The following is a 25,485-nucleotide window of genomic DNA, read 5'->3' on the forward strand; positions in this document are numbered from 1 at the left end:
ACCTGATTTAAAAGTTGGAAAATGAACAAATACATGTGACTACAAAGAGAATGGTAAGGACTGTCTACAACACCATTTCCACTTCCCACAACATTAGAAGAGACCTCACCCCTCCCAACCCCCCGCCACTAGCCAGTAATCAGAGGAGGTTCAATAGATAAGGGCTCTCACCTCTTGATCATGTTCTTGGTGTACCAGATGCACGGGAAAGACTCCTTCAGAATGGTTTTATAATGCCTGTTCAGGTCCCTTCCAGCCAACGAACACCGGTAATTCCCCACGATTACCCCATCCGGGTTTAACATGGGGACCACTTTGAAGACAAAGATATCTCTGAGGAGCTCAGCGTCGGGGGAATTGCTGAGAATGAAGTCCAGAAACCCTTTCATGACCCAGGAGCCATTGCTTTCCCCGGGGTGGGCCCGGGCGCTCAAGACCACAGCTTTCTTTGCGGCAGCCTCCTGAGGGGTCCGGGATGGGTTGGTGATGGTGAGCAGGTAGACGGTATTTCCTGCGAGGCTCCTGCATAAAGTGCGAAGTTTGCAGAACTGAGACTGGAGGGGGTTGTTCGCCACCGACAGGAGGTAGTACTGCAAATCGGTGTATGTGTACGGGTAGAAGTGCGCAAAGAAGCAAGTGTCCTGGTCATGCGGGAACTGAATGGTCCACGTCAGACAGTAGAAGGGCTGCTGCCCGTCGTCCGTGTTGTTCTTGTAGTACCTGATTTCACTCCCTTCTCTTCTCCAGCCAATGTTGCGGGTCTTGGCATCCAGCTGCGAGTACATGAGAGGCTTCATCCCTACTGCGTAAAGGCTCTTGGGTTTCAGCAGGTTGACAATGGTGAAGCGATAGGTGGCATCTTTCCTGGTGTTCTGAACTCGGAAATAAAACCACTGAGTGTGTTTGTTCGTGTAGAGGTCGGTTCGCAAGGTCAGCTCATACTCGTAGGTGTCTCTGTAATGAAGATTACAGAGGAATATCCCTGTAACACCGCCCTCAAAATACTGTTATTCCTTGGTAAAGATAGATCTTTTTCCAACAGAAACCCTGCTACATCACACATTTGTTTTCTCAGTTACCCAGTTCTCCAACTCATGTATTAGGCTAATAGAAACTTGGGGAAAGAAAGTGGATTTGGGGCGGGACAGAAGAGTCTCAAAATTCACACTGTTGCACAGGATTGGGGAGCTCTGAGCTTCTTGGCGTCTTTCTAGAACACCCAGGAGCAGGTTCTAACCACTGCAATCCATTTCTCTGAAACACACTGAAAAGCAGTGAAGCCGGAGCCCTTAGTGCTGGCTGCTACCTACATCCTGGACACCACCAGTGAGGACCAGGTCCTTAAGCTTTCTGTGCTGTTTTTATCTCTGACCATCAGTTGTTTGAGGAAAAAGGGGCTTTGCTGGAATGCGTGCACCTTGTTTAAAAGAAACGGGACTAGCTTGCAGAAGAGGAAATACAAATGCCAAAAACATGGGAAGATACTCATCCACATGCATCATTAAAGAAATACAGATTAAAATGGCATGTTTCCTCCACCCTCTCATCAACATTTCAACATTGGGAAACCCACTCTCACACACGGCTGACGGGAGCTGAAATCACACCGGAGGGCGATGTGGCCCAAACTAGCAACACTGAGGTGTTCAAACTCTTTGAGCCACCAATTTGATAACAGAATTTACTCCATAAAAATACACAGGCACAAGGGTGTTAATTATGTTAATTTGTTTAACAAAAAGTTGTAAATATCTTAATTTCTCATCATTCAGGAATAGGGTAAATAATGTATGGAATATGCATACAATAGAATAATATAAACTATTAAAAATGAGGAGATATAACTGTGGTATTGCCACAGAAAAACACCTATAATGTATCAAGTGGAAAAAACAATGTGCAAAACTGTATGCATACCATTATCCTAGTTTTTAAAATACATAGGTGTGTATTACACATACATAGAGAAAATTAATATATATGAGTATATATCAAACTGTTATCAATTGCTGCACCTGGGAGGCATGGCTATAGGACTCAAAAATTTTTACAAAACTTTTAAAAGATCTACTTATTTTTAGAGAGGGGAAAGGAGGGAGAAAGAGAGGGAGAGAAACATGATGTGCGAGAGAAGCAGTGATCGGTTGTCTCTCTCACACTGCCTACTGGGGCCCCGGCCCACAACCCAGGGAACTGAACCGGCAACCGGCAACCGTTAGGTCCGCATGCCAGCGCTCAATCCACTGAGCCACACCAGCCAGGGCAAAATCATATGTTATGTATTTTTATTCATACAAATTTCAAATGAGCACTAATTTCCTTTATAAGCAGAAAAAGCAATTTAGATAAATGTTTATTCTGGAGGAAAATACGAGGCACAGTCTTTCCATTCTTTATCATCCTCATAGCCATTTCCCATCCCTTCTGTTTTTTCAGAAACATTCCTGACTCCTAAGGTGATTCCTTAGGACTCTCCTCCGTCACTTCAGTCACCCTCCCTCTGGGGCAACCCTCTCTGCTACTCACACTCTGACGGCTTTCTGCAGATTCCCACTCTCAAACCTGGATTCGAACAGGAGAGTGTTATCTTCTGGCCCCTGCAACGTGACAGCGAGTTCCTTGATGATTCCTCGTTTGCCTCCCACTCTGGCACTGGTGAAGTAGGAACCTTTGGCGGGCACTGCAGATGGGACAGACACAGTCCTCTCAGAACCCGAGCATCCTGCAACATTCACCGTGCCCTTGTGTGCGTTCAGCAGTGCTGTTCTAGGTCAACAACAGTGAATATTCGAATTTTCAACTGTCCTTGCTGAGACTTTTAATTTTAAAGTGTATTTCTCTGAAGGCCTGTTTAGAGCACTTCCTCTCACTGTTCTAGGTTAACAACAATGAATATTCAAATTTTCAATTGTCCTTGCTGAGACTTTAATTTCACAGTGTATTTCTTTGAAGGCCTGTTTAGAGCACTTCCTCTTGCTACAGGCAGCCCTTGTCATCAGAGATCCTGCTTGTACCCACTTAAGCCCTAATGTAAAAGGATGTTGGCAAAGGGTAATATTCTAAATGGAGTACCGGAAAACATTTGCAATCTTATTTAAAAACACACAGCAAATAGCACCTATTTATTCATTTTAAAAACATGAAGGTAAATACAAAAAAGAGAGAACGTAGTACACTCCATAAACATTTTTGCTATATCCTTCCCGATTTAAATATAACAAAAATAGAAATGTGAGAATTGGTATGGGTGAATTTCCCTAAGGAACCAAAATAACACAGTAATTAGTAAACAGTTTACAATTAAAATTTTAACTTTTTTTTAATTTTATTTTTTTATTATTGTTCAGTTACGGTTGTCCCAGTTTTGCTCCCATTGCTCTCCCCTGCCCTGCCCATCTAAAATTTTAACTTTAAAATGAAGCTAAAACAAAAAAGTGATGAACTTTATCTTATTTAACAAAATTTAGATTATAATCATAATCTCTAATATTTGGAATAATAAAGAATCAATTGTTATTTTTTTTTTAAGTAGGGCTGTAACTTTTCAGACAAATTCAGTAAGAATGCCATATAACATCTTTGGTTTTTGCAAAACTTTTTTTGGGGCTTCACCGTTTTCCCAAGGACTTCTGTTTGTACCACAATATTCTCATCATTATGTCTAGAAGAACCTATTTGAGTCATCTTTTGTTGATCTTCCGTTTAATTAACTGATAAAAAACTTCTAGGTTCTCATTTGTCAGTGGCTTTGTGAGTGAGTCAAGCAGTTCTGTAACATTTACCAACTTCATAAAATCCTGCATCTCTTGTTAAGAACCATAATTTCACTTTGCACTTATTTACTTTATGTGCATTATATTATCAGATGTTAACAACACCCACCAATCAGCAGGTGACTGACACCAACAGAGATGCTGACTCCGGAGCACTGAACACACAGTAACGTGCGAGGGGCCTGATTATACGAGTAGCCAGTTCACTGGCAAACACAGCAATACTATGATGACTTTTGCTCCTACGCAACCACATGTCAGTATGGAGACTTTACAATAAACACGTGGGTAAGAAGTGACAGCAGAGGACAAATCCATCACGTAAAGGAGTGAGTGACAGAGGAAAATGAGCACAGAGGAAGGAGCAGAGGCAGCAGCTGAAAGTACATGTAATCCAAATACAAGCTGGGGACCCACGTGGTTCAGTCTCTTTCTGAAACTAGTCAGAGTACAACCAGCAACCGGATGCCACTAATAAAGAAATTTCAGTATTTTGTTGAGCCTCTTAGGTAACATTAAAGATCCAATTCATAGCCCAGAGGAATATTTCTCAAAGAAATATCAAACCAGTCCCCCCCACAATATTCTCATCACATGTAGTTGCTGTGGGGCCCCTAAACTGACAAACTCCCAAGTTCCCTCTGGAGCCCCATCTTCTCAGTTTTCTGTTTCTTTATCCCTCCAGCTGGGTGGGCTCAACTCTCCTTGATGAATCGAAAAGACAAGATCAAGGCAGCTGCCACAACTGTGTGTTCACAGGCCAGCAAGGATGCTGTGGCACAAAAGGTGCCATATCAGGACAAAGTGCTCCTTGCCCCGGGGTTCCCTCCTGCGTGAGACCCGCGGAAGAATCTGACTAGAACAGAGGAAGCAGTAAGGGTTCCCGGGCACCTGGTCTACTGAAAATGACTCCAACCTGGTAAAATAGGCTTATAATCCTAAGAATTACTTAAGGTTGTAGAAACATTACATCCCCCATTATTAGTAACTCAAGCCTAATGATCTCCGATCTCGGTTTTCAGTGCCCCCCAAGCTCCTCCTCAGTCAGTCCACAAGGTGGAGCTGGGCAGACTGTGAGCTGCTCCCCCTGGTTTACTTCACTGCACAGACCCTACTCCTGCCATGTGTGCTGTGCACCCGTGGAAAGTGTACACCTGTGTTTTATCCCCAAACCTTCTGGGAAAAAAAATCTTTCATTTCAATTGTTTAATTCAATTTTTATTTATTTAGACACTTTTTTTTTGTATTAAAAGGAATTTTAGCATTTATTTTTGAACATATTATGGTACAAGAAATTTTATGTAACAAATAATTACAAAACACAAGAACAGATATAGGTATTTCCGGTACTACCCACGTATAATGTGCATCCTTATTCTTCCCTCAAAAATTTGGGCCAAAAAGTGTGCACTACACACAGCAAAGTACGGTAGCTTTTCTCACCAAATTATTATTACCGTGAGGAGGGCTCATAATCAAGGCGCCCGGGGGGCAGAGCAACTACATCAGAGCTGAGCCCTCTGGAGTGACTGGCTCACTTCACCCTGCCGGCTGCAGGAGCGTAAACCCAGTGTGGGCCCTCCCTCCTTCTGCTGGTTGTTTCTCCAGAAGCCTCCCCTCATGTCATTTCTTTAACCCATTCTGTTTCTCCTGACTAAACTTAGTACCTATTCCTCTTCAAAAAAACACATTTCCTTTCTGATGATGATCTAGCAGGGATGACTTTCAAATTATGAGAATATTTTCTTACTTCCTATTTCTTGAATACAGCATTTCCCCAACTGCAGAGAATTCCTTTTAAGAAGTTCTGATGGGCTGTGGTACCTGTGTGTGCAAGGAGCTTCAGATGGGTTTTTAGTGATGACAGAGGGTGCCCGTCAGCAGATTCCTCACCTCCTCATGTCCCTCCCTGTTACCAAGTTGGCATCCTGACATTACTGATTCAACACTTACTTCCCTTTCTTTTCTGTCATAAATGTTAGTATTACCGCCTGCTCCACATTCTCCCCAGCACTGTCTGTATTTTTATTACAGCTATTCTAGTGGGTGTGAAGTTATCCATTTTTCCCATAAATACCCTTTATCGAGTTGAGGTAATTCTCTCCAATTTCTAGTTTCCTGAATGTTCTTATCATGAAAGGCTGGATTTTGTCAAATGTTTTTTCTGTACTCAGATGGTTGTTTTTTTTACCCGCTTTGTTCTACTAATGGGGTTCCACTGGTTTTCTTATGGTGAACCACCCTTGCTCTCCTGGGATAGAGGCCTCAGTCATGGTGTACAACCCTTTAACATGCAGGTGTTCTGTTGAAAGGCTTTGCGTTTGTATTCATGAGGAATATTGATCTGTAGTTTTCTGGTGATGTCTTTGTCTGGCTTTAGTATCAGGACAACACTGGCTTCACCGAAGAGAGTTGGTTAACGTTCCCTCCATCCCCTCTGCTTTCAGAGTTTACAAGGAATTAGTGCTATTTCAGTAAATGTTTCATATGATTCAAACAAACCCTGTCGAGGATTTCTTTGTGGGAAGATTTTAAATTACTAATTCAATTTCTTCGTTATAATCTATTCAGACTTCTAATTTCTTCATTGGGTCAGTTTTGGTCATTTGTGTCTTTCTAGCAATAGGTCCTGTTCATCCATGTTCTCCAATTTGTTGGCATGAAGTTGTTGCCAGCATTGCCTTGTAATTCTTTTGATTTCTGAAGAGTTGATGTTTGTTTCCTTTCATTGCTGATTTTGAGAATTTGTGTCTCTCCTTTTTTTGTTTTGGTTAGTCCAAGTTTGTCAATTTTGTTTATCTTCCCAAAGATTCCACTTTTGGTTTGATTTTCCCTACTACTTTTCTGATTTCTGTTTCACTGATTTCATCATTATCTTTGATTTCCTTCCTTCTGCTTGCTTTGGACTTGTTTTGCCCTGATTTTTCAAACTTACTAAGGTGGAAGTTTAGGTAATTGATTTGAGATCTTTCTCATGCTCCCTCCCCCCATTTTGACTGTCCTAAATTGTTCATTAGGTGAGACTTTTACAAACATTACTTATATTAGCGGTAATGGTGGAACTGGGAGTACACACCCTCTCCAAGCGGCATGGGGAGCACCACCGACAGTGCAGTGGGACTGTGACTCTCTCCGAGACCAGGCTCTTGCTGCCGGCAGGTGTCGGCCCTCACACCTCCCTGTGCTTGTGGACTGGCTTGGTGATCTGGTCCACACTGGGTATCAGGATTCCTTCTGATGGCCTTATGGAATAGATCAATGAGGATAACCCCAAAGCATCTGTATGTGGAGTTGTCACCAACCCAGTAAGAATTCAGGACTCTCAGAGCCCCACAGTCACATCCAGCTCGCCCTCTGGCAGCAGACTGATGGCTTCGAGCACAGGTTTGCTGGCTAACACCATGACAGACAGGCTTGCTGCAGTTGCACCCTTAGAAACTGGGCCTTTGTGGCCACCATGGTGCCCACGAATCCGATATATGAGTATGACATAACCTTGCTTGACCTTGTATCACAGTCTGCTGTACTTTATTGGGCCAGGTGGGGCGGGGGGTGGGGGGTCCTGTGGAGCACAGGGAGCAAGCGGTACTGCCAGCAGCACACCCTGAGAAGGAAGCACATTGCATCTGACTGCTCTGTCCTCCACAGCTCCTGGATGTACCTCTATGCACCCATCTTGGCTTACCTGATGGTGTCTGCCAGACGGAAAGGAAGAGACTTTCTCCCACAATCCTTTTCGGGCTCTCCCTCTTCCTTTCAAATACATGCATTTAAAGCCGTAAATTTACCTTGCAATGCTTTCAGTTGCATCACACAAATTCTGACGTTTTATTTTCACTCTAAAACACTTTTTTTAAACTCTCCTTGGGGTATCTTTAATGTATGGGTTACTTAGAAATGTGTTGCTCAATTTCCAAATATTTACAGATTTCCCAAATGTCCTCTGGTTGTTGATTTCTAATTGAATTTTGTTGTGGTCAGAAAATACATTTTGTACCATTTGAATCCTTTCAAATAGTAGGTGTTAAGACTTGCTTTACAACCTAGCATATGGTGCATACTGGGGAGTCTACTATGTGCCTTTGAAAAGAAAGTGTATTTTGTTGCTCTTGTTGGGTACGATGTTCTGCACACTTTAACAAGAGACCCGGGGCCTTCCCCTAGGAAGCCTGCAACTTCCTGCAGGAAACCACACAGTAAACGACAGTCATATGCACATACTATAAAAGCACTCACCAAAGTACATACAGGAGGTAGAGAAAAGAAGAACAAGTTCCCCAAAGATCCAACATCTGAATTTCAGAAAGAGGAATAGCAAGGGAGAAGCTATAAAATGAACTTGGAACTATTAAGAAAAAGGTACTGTCATTAAAAAAAAAAAAAAGATTGCCATGTTAAAGCTGACTGGTCATGAATAGCTGGCCTCCCATTCTGGTTGGTTTGGAAAAGAATTCATCACTGAACTAGGAATTTTTAGAAATCACGATTACAGAAAATATTTATAACCCTGTCACCATTAACTACTCACTGTTCAGTGTGACGACAATACCTGAATCTAACTGGTAGACAACTGTGCCTTTTTCCTCTCCTACAATTTCTGGCACCTTTTCGTTTCCTGTAGGTTGATAAAAATATTCTGGTTGAGGTGGAACTCTGTCTGAAAGAAAACATTGAAAAAGTGCAAAATAAGAAAAGATATAAAAAGCACTTAAGCAGAACCTAAATTTCTAGTGTGTTTATAAGTTGTCTTGCTTCTTTCTATAAGACTATGAGGAGACTTTCAATACAAAATGTAAGGTATAAGTAGAAGATTTAAAAGTAAGCTGGAAAGGTCAATATAGTTGCTGCAGTAACTCTTTAAAATTTGGTCCCAAGCTTCCTTTTACAATCAGGAAAGTGTGATCGGCTACATACACTTTATTACCACATAGGGACAAGTATATCAATAGTTTCAGAGAAAACAAGGCTTTTTCACTAACACTCAATTCTAAGAGATTTCTTGCATGCAACTTGGGCAATTTTCAATATCATTTTAAGTATAGAAGCCATTGGTGAAAGCCTGTATTTCCCTTCATTTCTTGTCTTTCATGCTCAATGTTCCACGGTCACCCAAACTTGACACGCCCTTTCTCCATTTCCTCTAATTGGAATACTGCTCCTTGACTCGCTCAATCAGATCAGTTCTAGCTGCTCCTTCAGATCTCACCTCAGGTTTCACCTCCCCTCGGAAACCCTCCCCGATCTTCCAGGCTGGGGTGAAGCGTTCCCAAAGGCACCAAAGTCTATGCAACTGCCTGGTTACATCTTTTAACTCCCCCACCGGTGTGAGAGCTCAGTGTGTCTCCACCTTGTTTACGACTGTGTCTCTAACACTAAGCACTGTGCTTAGCGTATGGTAGACGCTTGACAAATATTTATTGGATGCGTATTATATGAGGGGAGTGAGAAAATAAGAAACATCCTGTTGCTTATCCAGCAGTCCACAGCAGAGACATGCTGTTTGCTAGACCTAAGTGTCCTGGCAACTGGAAAAGTCCCCACTTTTCAATGCGACGTGCTTCTGAAAAGGCTTCATCCATGGAGCGCTGGAGATTATATTTGCACCAATAGCTCACAGATATGACCAGCAATGTCATTAAAAATGCCTCCACTATCCCCATAAAAACTCCCATAAAATAAAAATATAATGAAAAACAGTAAAAATGATGCTGCGGCATGCGGCGTGTGCATCACCTATACCAAAGCTGGTAAAGAATACAACTTTTATGTAACTCAATTGTGCACATTAATACTGAGATGGGGCCCTGGCTGGCGTAGCTCAGTGGATTGAGTGCAGGCTGCGAACCAAGGTGTCGCAGGTTCGATTCCCAGTCAGGGCACATGCCTGGGTTGCAGGCCATGGCCCCCAGCAACCGCACATTGATGTCTCTCTCTCTCTCTCTCTCTTTCTCCCTCCCTTCCCTCTCTAAAAATAAATAAAATCTTAAAAAAAAGAAAAGTAAAAAGAAACAGAGGATTAAAAAAAATACTGAGATGGGAATAATCCAGAAAACAGGTTTAAGTATGAATATATTTTGGTCTCCAGCAAGGTATCCTCCCATTCCAATAAACTCAGAAACATTCCAGTTTACATATTGGTGTAACTTTTTACTTTGGTGAGTATCAGTTTTCTAGAGCCTAATCATTTCAGGGTGGAATGATGAAGGTCTGGCCCCACACTTCAGGACAGGGGACTTAAAACTGTTTGGTCTTGGAATCAAGTCTGTCGGGACTGCAAGACCATGACATGGAAGCCACATTACCAATGTGATGGATGTTTTCCTTGATGACCTCACACTCTATCGGCCATCTGGGAGCCTGCAGCGGCTCGCTGCCAGAGAAAAAGGCAAAGAGATCTCGGGGTTCTCGAAGACATGGGTTTGCTTCACCAAACTCATCGTGAAGCAGCTGTTTCCTCTTGAGAAGCGGTGAACTCAGCACAAAAGAATCTGTGGAAGGGCAAGGGAATGAGTGAGCAGGTTCCTCTTCCTTCTTGGGAACGTCACTAGGCAACTCGAACAACTACGCAACGGGACGCACTGTATTAAAATATGGGCACAGGTGCGCAATCTTCTCTTGTACATGTGTACACGTGTACATATTTCTCCTTCAAGGAGATGTATTCGGGGATGACAGCACTGAAATGATAAAAATCAAGTTAAATTTTTGCACAGTCTATTCAATATTTCAGAGTAAGTTAGAAGAAACTTTAAAAAAAATCAGAGCTAATGAGTCTAGGACATTGCAACAGTGGGTTGCAAATGAGTAAAAAGTTACTTAATGCTTTTTATTACTTTGTTTAGAGTGAGGCAAGAGAGGGACCTTTCAATTCACTCATTAGCATTTTAGAAAAGTATACATAAAACTTTCTTTAAAGCCCTGGCTGGTGTAGCTCAGTGGATTGCTGCGAACCAAAGTGTCACCGGTTCGATTCCCAGCAAGGGCACATGCCTGGGTTGCGGGCCATAACTCCCAGCAACCACACATTGATGTTTCTCTCTCTCTCTCTCTCTTTCTCCCTCCCCTCCCTCTCTAAAGATAAATGAAAAATCTTTAAAAACAAAAACAAAACTTTCTTTAAAACAATCTGCAAATTAAATTTCTACCTCGTAACGTAACCATTCAAAGGACAGAGGGACTTCTCAAACAGAGAATGGTAAGGGAGTGGGAACGTACTGTGAATGGTCAGGAGGGACAGAAAAGGAGCTCTTGGGAAACAGGGAGTGAGAAAAAAGGGAGGAAAAGAAAGACTTTCAGGGAGAAAGAAAAAGAAAGGAAATGGGAGGAAGCATGACCAGAAGGAAACTGCCAGGGGAAGGGAAGGCAGAAGGCTCCCAGGAGTGGCCGCTCCGGGCTCCGGGGGGGGGGGGGGGGGGGGGGGGGGGCGGTGGGGAGAGGGGGGGGGAGCAGCAGGGGGAGGCCTGTTCCCACCAAGGAATCGGAGGTGTCTGGTTGGAGGGGCATGAAGTACCTCTGCTCACAGCTTCTGTCTGTCTGTGCACAGCGGAGGAAGAGAGACGGGGAGGCCCTGGAAAGAGGCGGGAGAAGGCGGCCTTGTCTCAGGGATCTTTGTCTTTTCTTCTCTCTGCCCCCTTTCCCCTAACCCTTTCCATTCCCCACACCCACTTTGGGACCCAGTATTTCTATCTCTAAATCTTTTCCCCAATGTTTAATTGGGGGTGGGGGGAGGAACAATAAACATTTAAAAATATGGTAAAGCCTGGCTGGTGTGGCTAAGTGGACCGAGCGCCAGCCTGCGAACCAAAGGGTCACCAGTTCGATTCCCAGTCAGGGCACACGCCTGGATTGAGGGCCAGGTCCCCAAGAAAGGTACGTGAGAGGCAACCACACACTGATGTTTCTCTCCCCCTCTTTCTCCCTCCCTTCCCCTCTCTCTAAAAAAAATAAATAAATAAATACAATCTTAGAAAAAGAGAAAGAAAAAATATATAGACACATAAGGATTTTTCCCCCCCAAAAAGAATAACAGCAGTGCCTATATTGGGGGTTGCTGAGTAAGGAGGGCTTTCAGTTTTCCTTTTGTGCTTTTTTCTACCACTTAAATGTAGCTTTTGTTTTTACCTCTGTACTCTCTGGTTAAAAAAGACGATAAATGCTTTGCTATAAAGAATGAAGAAAAAAATATCTCCCTCTCTCCAACAATCAAAGCAGGGGAAAAGGTGTCAGGCCATCAGTTCCACCCACTGTCATGCTACTTCCACCAGCTAACCTTTAAATATGAGGTTTGGGCACTTTGTCTTTTTGCCCAAATCTCATATTTAAAAAATGGCACCTTGATATCTTGGTTTGTATCTTTAATTAGAGGTAAAACTGAGCATCTTTTCATTAAGCTTATGACCATCTGTGTTTTCCTAGAAATTATGTGCCTAGTTTTCTATTTGGTCATCTTTTGTATACTGATTTATAAAAGCTGTTTTGTTAAAAAAAATTAATCTGGACTTCCAGCCAAGATGGAGGCATAGGTAGACACACTGTGCCTCCTTGCACAACCAAAAGAAGAGCAACAACAAATTTAAAAACAAAAAAACAACCAGAACTGACAGAAAATTGAACTGTGAGGAAGTCTGACAACCAAGGAATTAAAGAAGAAATATTCATCCAGACTGGTAGGAGGGGTGGAGACAGGCAGCCAGGCAGAGAGGACTTGGGCAAGGCAGTAGGTGGAGGGCTGGGGCGGGCAAGGCAGTGGTTGGCAGACCCTGCGAGGTGGTGGATTGCAGAGCAGGTGGTCGCACATTCGAGTACAGATAAATATACCAGGAGAAACAACAACTGGGGAGCGAGGTAGACCACGCGACCCAGAGCTCCAGTGCAGGGAAATACAGCCTCAGAACCTCTGATTGAAAATACCTGTGGGGGTTGAGGCAGCAGGAGAAACCCCCAGCCTCACAGGAGAGTTCATTGGAGAGACCCACAGGGGCCTAAAATGTACACAAACCCACTCACCTGGGAATCAGCACCAGAAAGGCCCAGTTTGCTTGGGGGAAGTGGGGAAAGTGACTGAAATCTGGCAGAGAGCAGAGCAAGTGCCATTGTTCCCTCTTGGACCCCACCCCCACATACAGCACCACACCCTGGTGAACACCTAAGGCTCCGCCACTTACTACGTAACAAGTGTGCTGAGACAGAAAAAAATGGCCCAAATGAAAGAACAGATCAAAGCTCCAGAAAAAATACAACTAAGCAACGAAGAGATTGGCCAACCTATCACATGCACAGTTCAAAACACTGGTAATCCCAATGCTCACAGAATTGGTTGAATTTGGTTGCAAATTAAAGGAAAAAATGAAGGCTATGTTAAGTGAAATAAAGGAAAATGTACAGGGAACCTACAGTGATGGGAAGGAAACCAGGTTTCAAATCAACGGTGTGGACCAGAAGGAAGAAAGAAACATTCAACCAGAACAGAATGGAGAAACAAGAATTCAAGAAAATGAGGGGAGTCTTAGGAACTTCCAGGACATCTTTAAATGTTCCAATATCTGAATTATAGGTGTGCCAGAAGGAGAAGAGGAAGAGCAACAAATTGAAAACTTACCTGAACAAATAATGAAGGAGAACATCCTCAATCTGGCAAAGGAAATAGACTTGCGGGAAGTCCAGGAAGCTCAGAGAGTCCCAAAGAAGTTGGACCCAAGGAGGAACACACCAAGGCACATCATAATTACATTACCCAAAATTAAAGATAAGAAGAGAATCTTAAAAGCAGCAAGAAAAAAGGAAGACAGTGACCTACAAAGGAGTGCCCATCAGACTGTCAGCTGATTTCTCAAAAGAAACTTTCAGGCAAGAAGGGGCTGGAAAGAAGTATTCCAAGTCATGAAAGGAAAGGACCTACATCCAAGATTGCTCTATCCAGCAAGCTTTCATTTAGAATGGAAAGGCAGATAAAGTGCTTCTCAGATAAGGTCAAGTTAAAGGAGTTCATTATCACCAAGCCCTTATTATATGAAATGTTAAAGGGATTTATCTAGGAAAAAGAAGGTCAAAAATATGAACAGTAAAATGATAACAAACTCAGTTATTAACAACTGAACCTAAAACAAAAACAAAAACAAAGCAAACAACTAGAATAGGAACAAAATCACAGAAATGGAGATCACATTGAGGGTTCTCAGTGGGGGAGAGAGTGGGAAAAGGTACAGAGAATAAGTAGCATAAATGGTAGGTAGAAAACAGACAGGGGGAAGTTAAGAATAGTATAAGAAATGTAGAAGCCAAAGAACTTGTATGTATGACCCATGGACATGAACCAAAAGCGGGGAATGCAGGTGGGAGGTGGTGTGGAGTGGAGGGGAATAAAGGGGGGGAAATGGGACAACTGTTATAGCATAACCAATAACACATATTAAAAAAATTAATCCTTTGATGGGCTTGTCACAAATATATATTTTTCATTTCCTGATTTCCTTTATTGATGGTACTTCTTTCAATACAGAAGTTTACCTTTTTGTAAAAATTATCAATGTTTTAGTTTATGGCTTTGGGTCTTGTGTCATTCAAAGGTTTTAACTAGAAAAGGGACACAATCAGATTTGCAAATAAAAAAAAAAACAAAAAAAACTGCTTTGTGGAAAATGCATTGGAAAGGAGCATGACGGAACAGGAGAAGCCAGGGGACCAATTATGAAGCTGTTTCAATTGTGAGAAATGGTGGGTAGGTTGGGCTGGGGACAGGGAGGACGTAGAGTAAAGAGAAGTGAATTGATGTCTGGCTGAATATGTATTTGACTGAATTCCTGCCTTGGATTCTGGAATAATCTGTGGAATACCTGTAGAAAATTATTTTTTGCTTAAGCTAGCTGGAAGTAGTTTCCACCACTCTTACACAAAGAGCCTTAACAAATATATCCAACAAAACTGTGAAAAGTCAGTGTTTTAGTGCTGACCAGTGTGGCTCAGTTGGTTGGGTCCCTTCTGCAAAGCAGAAAGGTCACTGGTTCAATTCCTGGCCAGGGTACACGCCTGTGTTGCTCTCACAAAGATGTTTCTTTCCCGTCCCTTCTTTCTCTCTTCAAAAACAAACAAACAAACAAACAAATAAATAAATAAATAAATACAACCTTAAGAAGAAAAGTCAATGTTTTACTCTGGAGAGTCTTAACAAATTTGCCAACAACTGAGGAAGACAACCAAGAATGTTCAGTATTTTAATTTAAACCTACAATCCAAAGTAGATCTAGAGAGAACATTTAAAAAAAAATCCTCACCGAGGACATTTCTTTGCTGCTTTTAGAAAGAGATGAAGGGAAAGAGAGAAAGAGAAAGAGAAAGAGAGAAAGAGAGAAAGAGAGGAAGAAAGAAAGAAAAAGAAAGAAAGAAAGAAAGAAAGAAAGAAAAAAAAAGAAAGAGGGAGGGAGGGAGAGGGAGAAAGAGGGAGAGAGAGGGAGGGAGAGGGAGGGAGAGAGAGGGAGAGGGAGGGAGAAACATCCATGTGAGATAAGTACCAACTGGTTGCCTCTTGTGCGCTCCCAGACTGGGGACTGAACCTAGGTATGTGCCTTGACTGGGAATCAAAACTGCAAACTTTTGGTTACAGGATGATGCTCCAATCAACTGAGCCACACTAGCCAGGGCTAGAGAGAACATTTTTGAGTGATGTCAGGAACAGTGGCCAAGGCTGCTTCTCTGGCTTCTCCTACATTGGGCCATGTTCTGCCAAATACCCAGAGCAGCTGCTCACGGCAGTGAGGGTTCGGGGCTCATACACACTGATTACTACTCACACAGAAGCTTCTCCTTTTGCAGGGAGTCTGGTATCAAATCATCTCTTTCCCTAAAGGAGCCACCCAAGACGAATCAAATCGGGGGTTATTCTTCCAAACACGATGGTGTGGGGCAGAGTTTGGTAAACTCCCTTTCTGAACTAAGGAAAGATGGTTTAATTAAAGGTGCTGGAAGATTGGTTCACCACCTCCAACATCTAGCTCCATGCCAAAACCATCACTACCAAACCCCACTACCACAGGCCTTCATAATGAATACATCTCATTTTCCCAAAGAGCTTTCACATTCCAATTTACTTGAGTTAAACATCACTTTCCCCATTTTACAGTAAGGAGAAGACCTGAGAAGCAGCATGGACAGTGGAAAAATAAAGGGCTTGGGAGGCAGAGAGCGCTGGTGGCTCTAAGAGTGGCTGGGAGAGCCCTCACCAAGTGCAGGCTGGTACTCAGAGTGGGGGCGGAGCCCTGGTGCGGGAGCTGATTTGTCCCGAGGGCTCTGCGGAAGACCAGATACACGGTTTTCACCAAATCAGTAATCAGTTAAAAAATGAAATAGTTAATAAGAAAGTTGAACAAGGCTGACAGCAATAAAGTCAATGTAAAAACTTTATTTCTAAATGACAAGACTAAAGTTAGAAAGTCAGAATTAAAAAGATATAATTTATAATAGCATAAAATATGAAGTGTTATGAAAAAAGTTATAAAACTTTATTGGGAGAAATTAAGGAAGACCTAAGTAAATGGGGAATTAGATTACATTCATAAGATTGGAGAACCCAGTATCAGCAAATTTTCAGTTCTTGTGAAATTAGAGTCTATAGATTGAGTGCAATCCCAATATTTTTTTTAAATATCACAAGTCAATTCTAAAATTATATAAAAAGGCAAGAATAACCAAGACACTTTTGAAGAACAATCTGGAAGATGTGCCTTTCCAGATATTAAGACTGTACTAACAAAAGTTAATAACAATGTCTCATGCCACGATCCAGCATACTGAAGTTTTAAGGCAAAAAAAAAAAGACTTTTAAACGTCACATAGTATAATTAACAAAGGGTATTAGTGTAAGGGAAGACAGACAATGGGGAAAGGAAGCACTTTTCACCAATGGTGCTTGAAAAATTCGTTATTAGTTGATCCAAGCATAACTCTCTCAGTGAATGAAATATTTTGCTTCACGAACCCAGGAAGGGCGATGCTAGACAGGAACAAGATACTGAAGCAGGATGGTAAGAAGCCAAAAAATTTCCTGGAATAGAGGAATGGGGAAACTGAGACCAGATAATAAAACAAGGCCAAACGATTTGAACAACTTCCAGCCAGCTAGGGAGTCTTGAAACCTCATCTTCCTTAACCAGGGACACTTGAGAGCAAATGGTTGCTACCGCTCCTCGATAACCAGAGAATGCCTAGCTTATGTCACCCTGATCAGGGAGATAGGGGACAGGGACCCGATTAATGCCACTTATGCCAGCTAAACGCAAGAAAGAATGAAGTCAGGGGAACAGATAATAACACAAACTCAGAGTCTGACAGACCCAAGATAAAGCAGTAAAGCAGATCAGTGAGTAACCCCAGACTCCCCTATCCACTTATTTTGATGCATCAAGCATATGAAAAACACTTCTGCAAAGCTAGTGAATATCTTGCTGAAACCCTTCCCTAAGATTCTCACCCCAATTCCCAAGAAAGAAAAAAAAACCCTTAAGACAAAGACCCAGTGCGGGCTCGCTCTAAAGCAGGGCCACGCCCCCTCTCCAACTGGAACTTTTTACTTCCTCCTAAACTCTGAGGGTCCCTAAGAGACTTGCAACCAGGGGTGCACTGGGCCCCAGCAGCTCGTTCCCGGCTAACCCCCTGATCCTGTCTCCAAGGCCCCCTGGCTCTCCCCTGTTGCTTCTTCTACCCTAAGCCCTTCCTTCGTTTCACTGTCTCTGCTTTGTATAAATGTACTCTGAAATTCACCTAGACTCTTGTGGTGAAATCTGTCCTGCATGAAGTCAAGAACCCACACACTACCGGCTCTGGGCCCGGTTCCCATCCGGTAAAATATTACCTTTATAGTAGCCATAGTACTGGAGGTGACGGTACATAAAGTCTTCGTAAGGATCAGAACGAGTCTGTGAAAGGAAAGGCCGTTTAAATCAGGAAAGCCCTTTCAAATAATACTGAACACTTAAGAAAAGGTACACAAGCATTGTTGCGGAGGAGAGTATGCCTGAGGACTTCCGTCAGCAAGCCAACGGAAAGACATTCACACATATCATTCTGTCCCGGGGATGAAGATCTCCAGCTAGAAAAAGGCTGTACACCTTCCGACTGTACTGGCTTTCCGCGGAGTTCCTGGGGAGGGGCGTGTACCCACCTCCTGCTTTATGTCTGTTTCCAGCGCTGGGAACATGTTACTGCTGTATGGCACACCGAAGATCAGTCACGTAGGCATTTAGCCACAGCTCCTGCCCGAGTTCCAAAAGGGCAGCTGATTGCACAGAAGATAAACAACAACAGGACAACTGAAAAGCTTGCCCACATTCACCACTCCCACCCTTTGCTCCCGCAGCTCCCGTGCGATTTTACGACGCCCTGCCACATCGCTCGCTCTTCCCTGCCGACTCAGCCTCTGCTCAGACAGAGACCCCGCCGGTGGTTCCCTCTGCGGCACGGAGGCACACCTGAGGAATTAGGGAGGGCGACCCGTGTTCCAGCCTTCGCCTCCCGAGGCGCCCGTCGTTTGCAGGCCTCAGGCTTCCCTCTCCCTGAGCAGAAGGATGCCCGCCACCAGGAGCCGCAAGTAAGCGAAAAAAATGAGAACCGGCGGATACGGCGAGTTTGTTTGAGGTAGATGGAAAAGAAAGGCCAGAGGCTCGGAGAGTGGGCTCTGAAAATAACGTGCAGGGGTTCAGGGCTTCCCGGTCCGGGGGAAGGTGGTGAAGGGAAGTTACTCGCAGGGTGGGCGGCAGGGTGGACTTCTTAGAAGCGCAGAAGGAAGGGAGCCGCCGCCCCCGCGCTCCCGCCGCCCCCGGCGGAGGGGCGGGCGCGGCGCCTGCTGCGGCAGGAACGCCTGAGCGAGGCGGGAGGCTAAGGCACAGCAGGTAGAGGCTCCGCCGCGCACCAGGCGGACACGAGAACCGAGCTCACCCTCGGCTTGCTGCTGGGGCCCGCGTAACCTAGCAACCGCGAAGCGGAAGCGGGAGGGCGGGCGCTTCCGGGGACCGAGGCCCCGCCCAAAGAGGAAAGGTTGCTGTTCAACCTGGCCCGCAACCCAGGCCGCAAGCGACCCTCCGGATCGCAGGCCTAGGCAAGATCGCGTTGTCCGAGCTCTCCTTTTCGTACACGATTGCGGCACCACTTCTGGGTGGTCAGTCGCAACGGGCCGAGGAGTACAGAGCCTGTAGTCCTCAACATACCCCAAACTCGTTTGCTGTTGACACTCAGCTTCAGCTAACAAGCGTGGCCGAAGGGGTGCCTCGCTCACATCCATGTTTCTCTCCATCCCTCCCCCTCCCGTCTGAAAAGCAATGAAAAAGGCCCTCTGGTGAGGATTTAAAAAAAAAGATTGACTTAAAATAAGACTTGGTTACATAATCACAGAGTTAAATTTACCAAGAGTAAAAGGATAGACCATCAAAAGTATTAAAAAAAAGAGGCTTTATTAGAGGATATATACAAATTTACAAGGTCAGAAACTGGATAAATACAAACAGCTTTAAAACACAATTTGACTTTTCTTCAGTTTAAAGTGACTTTTACCTGATTGTGGTACAATAGAAAATACAAAACAGTAAACTGCTTTTTAAATACTGGAATTTTATGGAAAATAGTTCACACATAGAAGGGAGGTGGATTTTGGAATAGGTAAGACAATGGAGACATCAACATACAGTGGCTCTGACTACACAGATGGCCACAGATGTAAGGGGGGATTCTCAAAGTTGAAGACAAGAACACGTGCTGCTGCTGGTACTGAAATGGAAGTATTTCATCTTGTGCATGAAATGACAGCCATCGATTCCAGAGTGTGCGAGATATGTTTCAGAGCGTGGCCACCTGCCAGCACAAGGCAAATAGCAGCCTGACCCAACTCCGCACTTCAGGGGAGCCAAGCAGAGGAAGCGTTCAGGGAGATTGTGACACCCCAGGGAAGCGAGGCAGAGGCCAGAGCTGCCTCCTAATTGCACTTGTTCTGGAGCGGGGTAGGAGTGCTCCACACTGGGGCGCCTCACGGGCCTCCATCAGGAAGGGAAATTGCTCACTGCCCATCAGGGTCCTCTACAGAGGTGTCACCCTCACGAGCCACACGGTCCAGGCTGATGAGGTGATATAACTAGCATGCTGAGTTTGCCAGTGTGACAATAAAGGCAGCCAGACCCAAGTGTTCAGTCACCCCACCCTTCGGCAAAGAAACAAAACAAAAAACCCCATCTCACAAATGCGAAACTTTGCATGTATGTCCTTGCCCAGAAAATTCATATGCTCCCCCCTCATAGCATTTAGTTTATTGACAACAGTAAAACATGTTAAGACTCTGAACACACACACAATCAATAAGAATGAAAACAAAACAGAACAAAAACTATGTGTTTGGAGTCATTTTCCTTCGCTTCAGTCTTGCTCGCCAATCCTCAGGAAGGGCTTCAAAATTAGCATTTCTTTCTGCCATGCCACTGTGAAGACAACATATAGATTACTTCACCAGAAAAAAAAAAAAGAATAAAACTGTTCATTTCCTACCAAAAATACCTAACTGAAACAGACGTGAAAGTTTCAAGTGTGAAAATGCTTCAAATTCCTCAGCTAAGTACCAGAAAATTCTTTGTCAAATTTCTTTTGACGGGTCAATGAAAAACATAACACACATTTTGTATAGTTTTATGTGTATGTTAGTGCATACATTTATATATCTTTAGCAACCACTAAAGCCATATTAAAGGAATAAAACACATTCTTATCAAAGTTTTTAATGGCCTCTGGAGTTATGATTCTTTAAAGGAGATACATTTAACCTTCAATATACCATCAGGAACCTTTAGACCTAATGTTTTTGAGCTTCTCTTTTGACCAGATCTATTCATAAAAAGTGGTATCTCATGGCTTATTCGGTCACTTAAAAAAATAGATTAGCCCTGGCTGGTGTGACTCCGTGAAATGAGCACCAGTCTGTGAACCAAAGGGTCACCAGTTCGATTCCTAGTCAGGGCACATGCCTGGGTTGTGGGCCAGGTCCCCAGTAGGGGGCGTGTGAGAGGCAACCACACATTTATGTTTCTCTTCCTCTCTTTCGCCTTCCCTTTCCTTCTGCTCTAAAAATAAATGAAATATTAAAAAAATTAAAGCTCTCAGATTCTATTTTGCAATATCAGAATGGGTGTACTAAATTCTTTTCAAAATCTAAAATAATCTAAGATAAATTACAGGACTGTTGGCATTTCCCTCCATCATTTTAAGTAGTTTGCTATTTCATTATTGTAGGAATTAATCATTACTGAATTCCCAGCAATACAAACAAACAAAAAAGACTAAAACAATAAAAAAACCCCAACCAACCCTAAATAATGGAATCACCTATAAGGATAATGCAAAAGTGAAATAAATTGTCACTAATACCATCCCTCAGTTTTCAAATTATGTTGCCCAAAATAATGTATCAAGTCTGGAGAAGACATTTGCATTTTTTTTCTGTTTTAACAAATACAAAACAAAGTGACAGAGAGTGGCATTGTAGATTCTAATTATGATAAAACTGACCAAATAAGTAAAATCTCAGATTATGTGTTAAGAAGACTATATTCTTCTTTAAAAAAAAAAGTTATTTATTTTTAGAGAGAGGAGAACAGAAGAAGAAAAAGAGGGAGAGAAACATCAAAAACATCAATGTGTGGTTGCCTTTCATGTACCGCCTACTAGGCACCTGGCCCACACCCAGGCATGTGCCCTGATTGGAAATCGAATCAGCAACACTGAGGGTGGCACTCAATCCATGGAGCCACACTAGCCCGGCATATTCTCTGTATCTTTTTTAAAAAAGATTTTATTTGCCTCACACATGCCCCCTACTGGGGACCTAGCCTGAAGCCCAGGCATGTGCCCTGACTGGGAACTGCACTGGCGACCCTTTGGTTTGCAGGCCCGTGCTCAATCCATTGAGCTACACCAGCCAGGGCCAGAAGACCATATTCTAAAATTTTCTCAAATTCAAGACTGGTGAGTAAACAGTATTTCCTAAAGACAAAAAGGAACAATTTCATCACCCAGTATGTTGTAACAAGAACCTGTACCAGCTCATTTTCCTAAAAAGATGTATGACAGGAATATTTCCAGTTTTACGATGCTGCATGCTAAAATTTATTTGATATGGTTCTCAAGTGGAAAAATGCTGAAAGCATAGGTAGTGATTAGAGAGAAATAGATATTTTAGAAACAAATTCAAATGGTGTTTATGTGTCCAAAAATGAAAATACTCTGGATTACGAAGAGTGGCTATCATCTACTGAATGTTTTCATAAGTACTGTGTTTATGGATACTGCCAGTTCAAAAACCACAGTAATAAACTAGACCTATCAGAGATGAATTTGAAATCTGGCATCACTATTTATGAGACAAATATGGTCCAAGTTATGCATGATAATTGGGCAACATTAGAATAATGTCACTCATTTTAATATGTATACCTTCAAAACCAGGAAAATAAAAAATAAAAATGAGTTAGCTATGTTTAAATTCTTAAAATTTCTAATATATCCCTGGCTGGCGTAGCCCAGTGGATTGCGCGCAGGCTGTGAACCAAAGCATTATAGGTTCAATTCCCAGTCAGGGCACATGCCTGGGTTGCAGGCCACAGCCCCCAGTAACCACACATCGATGTCTCTCTCTCTCTTTCTCTTCCTCCCTTCCCTCTCTAAAAAATAAATAAATAAAATCTAAAAACAACAACAAAAAACCTAATATATTGCTTTCACCTCTTCCCTTTATTTTTAACTTCTGTACATTATATATAAAGTAAATTTTTAAAAAGTATATTTAAAAGAGTCTATTACATTTAGAAGTAAATGGGGACTGTTATTTTTCCTGGTATCCTGAGTGTTAAAACACAGCCCTCTGCGTAAGATGAGCAACTGGTAGGAGAAGTACTGCAACTCTAATAATTCTGATTTTAAAAGAGGCTAAACCATATAGTGTTTATGGAGAAATATTTCTATGAATTCACCACAACCCACCCCATCTGTGGTCTTTTTACCTGACCAGCTGCTGCTGTTTCCACTCTTCAATCCGCTTCTGTGCTGTCGATTCCCGGTCCTCCTCGCTGGAACTAGAGTTCTCCTCTTCATCTAACTCACGCTGGATACTCTGCCATTTCTTCACCAGAGATGGCATTTTGGTTTTACTCTTCTTTGCCTATGATGAAGGTTAAAGGTCAGAAGGAATATAATACATAAAATAAGGAAACGAGTCCTCCACATGTGACATCAGGATCTTTTCCTAGTGCTAAAAAATAAGTAAACTAAAATCAAAAGAACAGAAACACAAAATAAATACCATTCTAAGTTCTTGCCAAAAATTCCTACCAACTATAAACTGAATGCTTGGCTAAAAATTTAAAAAATGTAAACATGGTTGTCTTATCAAATCAGGTCAGAAAAAACCTTTTTTTTAGCCTCCATGTTCTATGGAAGTCAGAACTGGTGCCCTCACCTCATCTCCAGAGAATTGTGGTGTTCTTCTTCACAAATTTTAAATAGATGCAGTGTTAACGTCAAGTGAAAAATAGAGGTGAGAAACAAATGACCAGCATTTCTAGGGAGAGCAACAAAGTCCATGGCAATTATTAAATATGAAAAAAGCAAGGAGATATGTCAAAATATGAATGATGTTTTTTAAAGTTTTATTTATTTATTTTCAGAGAAAGGGAGAAAGAGAAGGACAAAAACATCAATGGTACTTGCCTCTTACATACCCCTAACTGGGTACCTGGCCTGTGACCCAGGCATGTCCCCTGACTGGGAATGGAACTGGCAACCCTTTGGTTTGCAGGCTGGCACTCAATCCACTGAGTCACACCAGCCAGGGAAATTTTAAGAGGGTATTAATAAATTTACTTTCCTTCTTTTGGCTTGTATCTTTATCTTCTAAATTTCCTGTAATAAACACATCCTTTTGCACTTAAAAAAACACCAAAAAAAACCCCACAAAAAAACCTGTGATATTTGCAAATGCAGAACTGTATTTGTCCAACATGGCTTACTCCATCATGACCTTCAGGCTTCTGATCAATGGCACTCCAGCAGAAAGGCCTTCCTTTACCTAAGCCCAATCTGAAATAGTACCACCTCCCAAAGACTACTTTCTGTCCTCTTACACTGCTTATTTTTTTGTCACTGCATTTTATTTTAAAAAATACTTTATTTATTTTTAGAGAGAGGGAAATGGAGGTAGAAAGAAAAGGATAGAAACACTGATGGGCAAGAAAAACAACAACTGGCTGACCCCTGAACGCCCCCAACTGGGGACCCAGGAGTGGCCAAGTGAGAATTGAAGCAGCAACACCTTTGTTTGTGGGATGATGCCCAACCCACTTAGCCACACCATTCAGAACTTTCCACTGCATTTTAAAATGCTGAACATTTATTTGCTTATCTGTCTCACCACCTCTGTTGTGACTTCTCCCCTGGCTGGCGAGAAAAGAGGCTGTCCCAAAGTAGAGATTATATTCATTTGATTTACTACCAAATCCCAAGGCTCCTAAGGCAAACGCCTGACAAGTAATATGCATTTGAAATATACTTGACACGTGTGATTAGTTATGTGAAATTAAGAGAGCCACTGTATTAGAAATTGGTAAAACAAATGTGTATCACTGTTTTTGAAAAGGAGCAGAGCTGTGTGCTTGAAGAGCTGACCAGGTTACAATCTAGGTGTGACACACAGGCACTCAAGTGGCATCTGTGACTGCATGCTACTCATCCTGCCCGGACTGGATACGAGCGTCCATGCTGTTTTTCCTGCCCACACTTTGCAGCAACACATTTCTAAGTCCGAAAGATCTGTGTCAATAATATTTTTTAGCCTGAAAAAAGAAATACTTGGCTCCCTGCTCCATACCCTATTTTGACTGTCACTGACAGTTAAGTGTGTGAGAAAATGGATGCCCATCCCATGATGCTTTAGACCTGCAGTTCCTCACACCTTCCCACATTCCATTCTCTCATTTCACCTGTGGTACAAGGAGACCAACCACACACACACCCTTCCAGCAGCCAGAGCCCATCCTGGGTTAGCAGCAATGTGGGTAAGTAATGGTCACGTGTGTTGTATACAGTGCTTCCTGAACACCTGCAAATGTGATTAAAAACCAAAGATCTAGATAGAGTCACCACTGTTCCATTTTAACTTTTGTAAGGTTTCATGAACTTTTGCATTTTTAATTCCTGTATGTCATAGGAAAGTAAGTTTTATTTTAGAAATTATCTGTCACACTTGAAATCATGGATACTGAGTTGCACTGGCTATTTGAACACATTTTAAATAGGGCAATAACCAGAGGAACAAAAATTAAATGGCAAAATTTTTTCTAGTTTATTTTCTATTAAGCTGCACATAAAACTCTTCATTTTGGTGAAAATATATATTGGTCTCAAATATTCTTAAACATTAGAGGAATTAATTATGCATTTTATAGTCTTTAAAAATGGCTTGTAACAACAAAAAGGTTGTTTCTTTACAGGTATCAGGTATATAAAAACCATGTATTAATTTAGGATTCTGGGTTTTCAAAACTGATTATTTATATAAGATCATAAAAGCACACCTGGCTAAAAAATTTCTTGTTGAATTAACAGAGGACAGAGTAGTTAATACCTCTTTTGGAGGACTGGAGGAAGAATGCTAAGGAAGGCTTCATAAAAGAAATGATTCCTGACGTACTGGTTG

General features: G+C 42.4%; 2 protein-coding genes across 8 annotated transcripts in view; both read right to left on the bottom strand.

The window, feature by feature from the left end:
• Positions 1–18,723, bottom strand: part of AGBL2 (ATP/GTP binding protein like 2) — a 36,268-nt gene extending 17,545 nt beyond the window's left edge. Inside the window, exons 1-9 of one of the 7 annotated variants that reach the window (XM_036029404.1) lie at positions 18,503–18,723; positions 18,233–18,316; positions 17,926–18,039; positions 17,617–17,680; positions 11,284–11,340; positions 10,076–10,261; positions 8,323–8,430; positions 2,527–2,680; positions 172–954 (exon numbers count right to left, since the gene is read on the bottom strand). In XM_036029404.1, the coding sequence (XP_035885297.1) occupies positions 172–954; positions 2,527–2,680; positions 8,323–8,430; positions 10,076–10,261; positions 11,284–11,340; positions 17,617–17,680; positions 17,926–17,961 (1,388 nt within the window). In that variant the 5' untranslated portion in view covers positions 17,962–18,039; positions 18,233–18,316; positions 18,503–18,723. Of the gene's footprint in view, positions 1–171; positions 955–2,526; positions 2,681–8,322; positions 8,431–10,075; positions 10,262–11,283; positions 11,341–17,616; positions 17,681–17,925; positions 18,040–18,232 lie in introns of all 7 variants that reach the window. The other 6 variants (XM_036029406.1, XM_036029405.1, XM_036029407.1 and 3 more) reach the window with 6 other exon arrangements.
• A 470-nt stretch (positions 18,724–19,193) lies between these two features.
• Positions 19,194–25,485, bottom strand: part of FNBP4 (formin binding protein 4) — a 40,920-nt gene continuing 34,628 nt past the window's right edge. The window contains exons 16-17 of the mRNA XM_028514487.2: positions 22,796–22,953; positions 19,194–20,224 (exon numbers count right to left, since the gene is read on the bottom strand). Of these exons, the coding sequence (XP_028370288.1) occupies positions 20,134–20,224; positions 22,796–22,953 (249 nt within the window). The 3' untranslated portion in view covers positions 19,194–20,133. The remainder of the gene's footprint in view (positions 20,225–22,795; positions 22,954–25,485) is intronic.

Source organism: Phyllostomus discolor, chromosome 6 (genome assembly GCF_004126475.2).
Source record: "Phyllostomus discolor isolate MPI-MPIP mPhyDis1 chromosome 6, mPhyDis1.pri.v3, whole genome shotgun sequence".
In the NCBI taxonomy this organism is placed as follows: Eukaryota; Metazoa; Chordata; class Mammalia; order Chiroptera; family Phyllostomidae; genus Phyllostomus; species Phyllostomus discolor.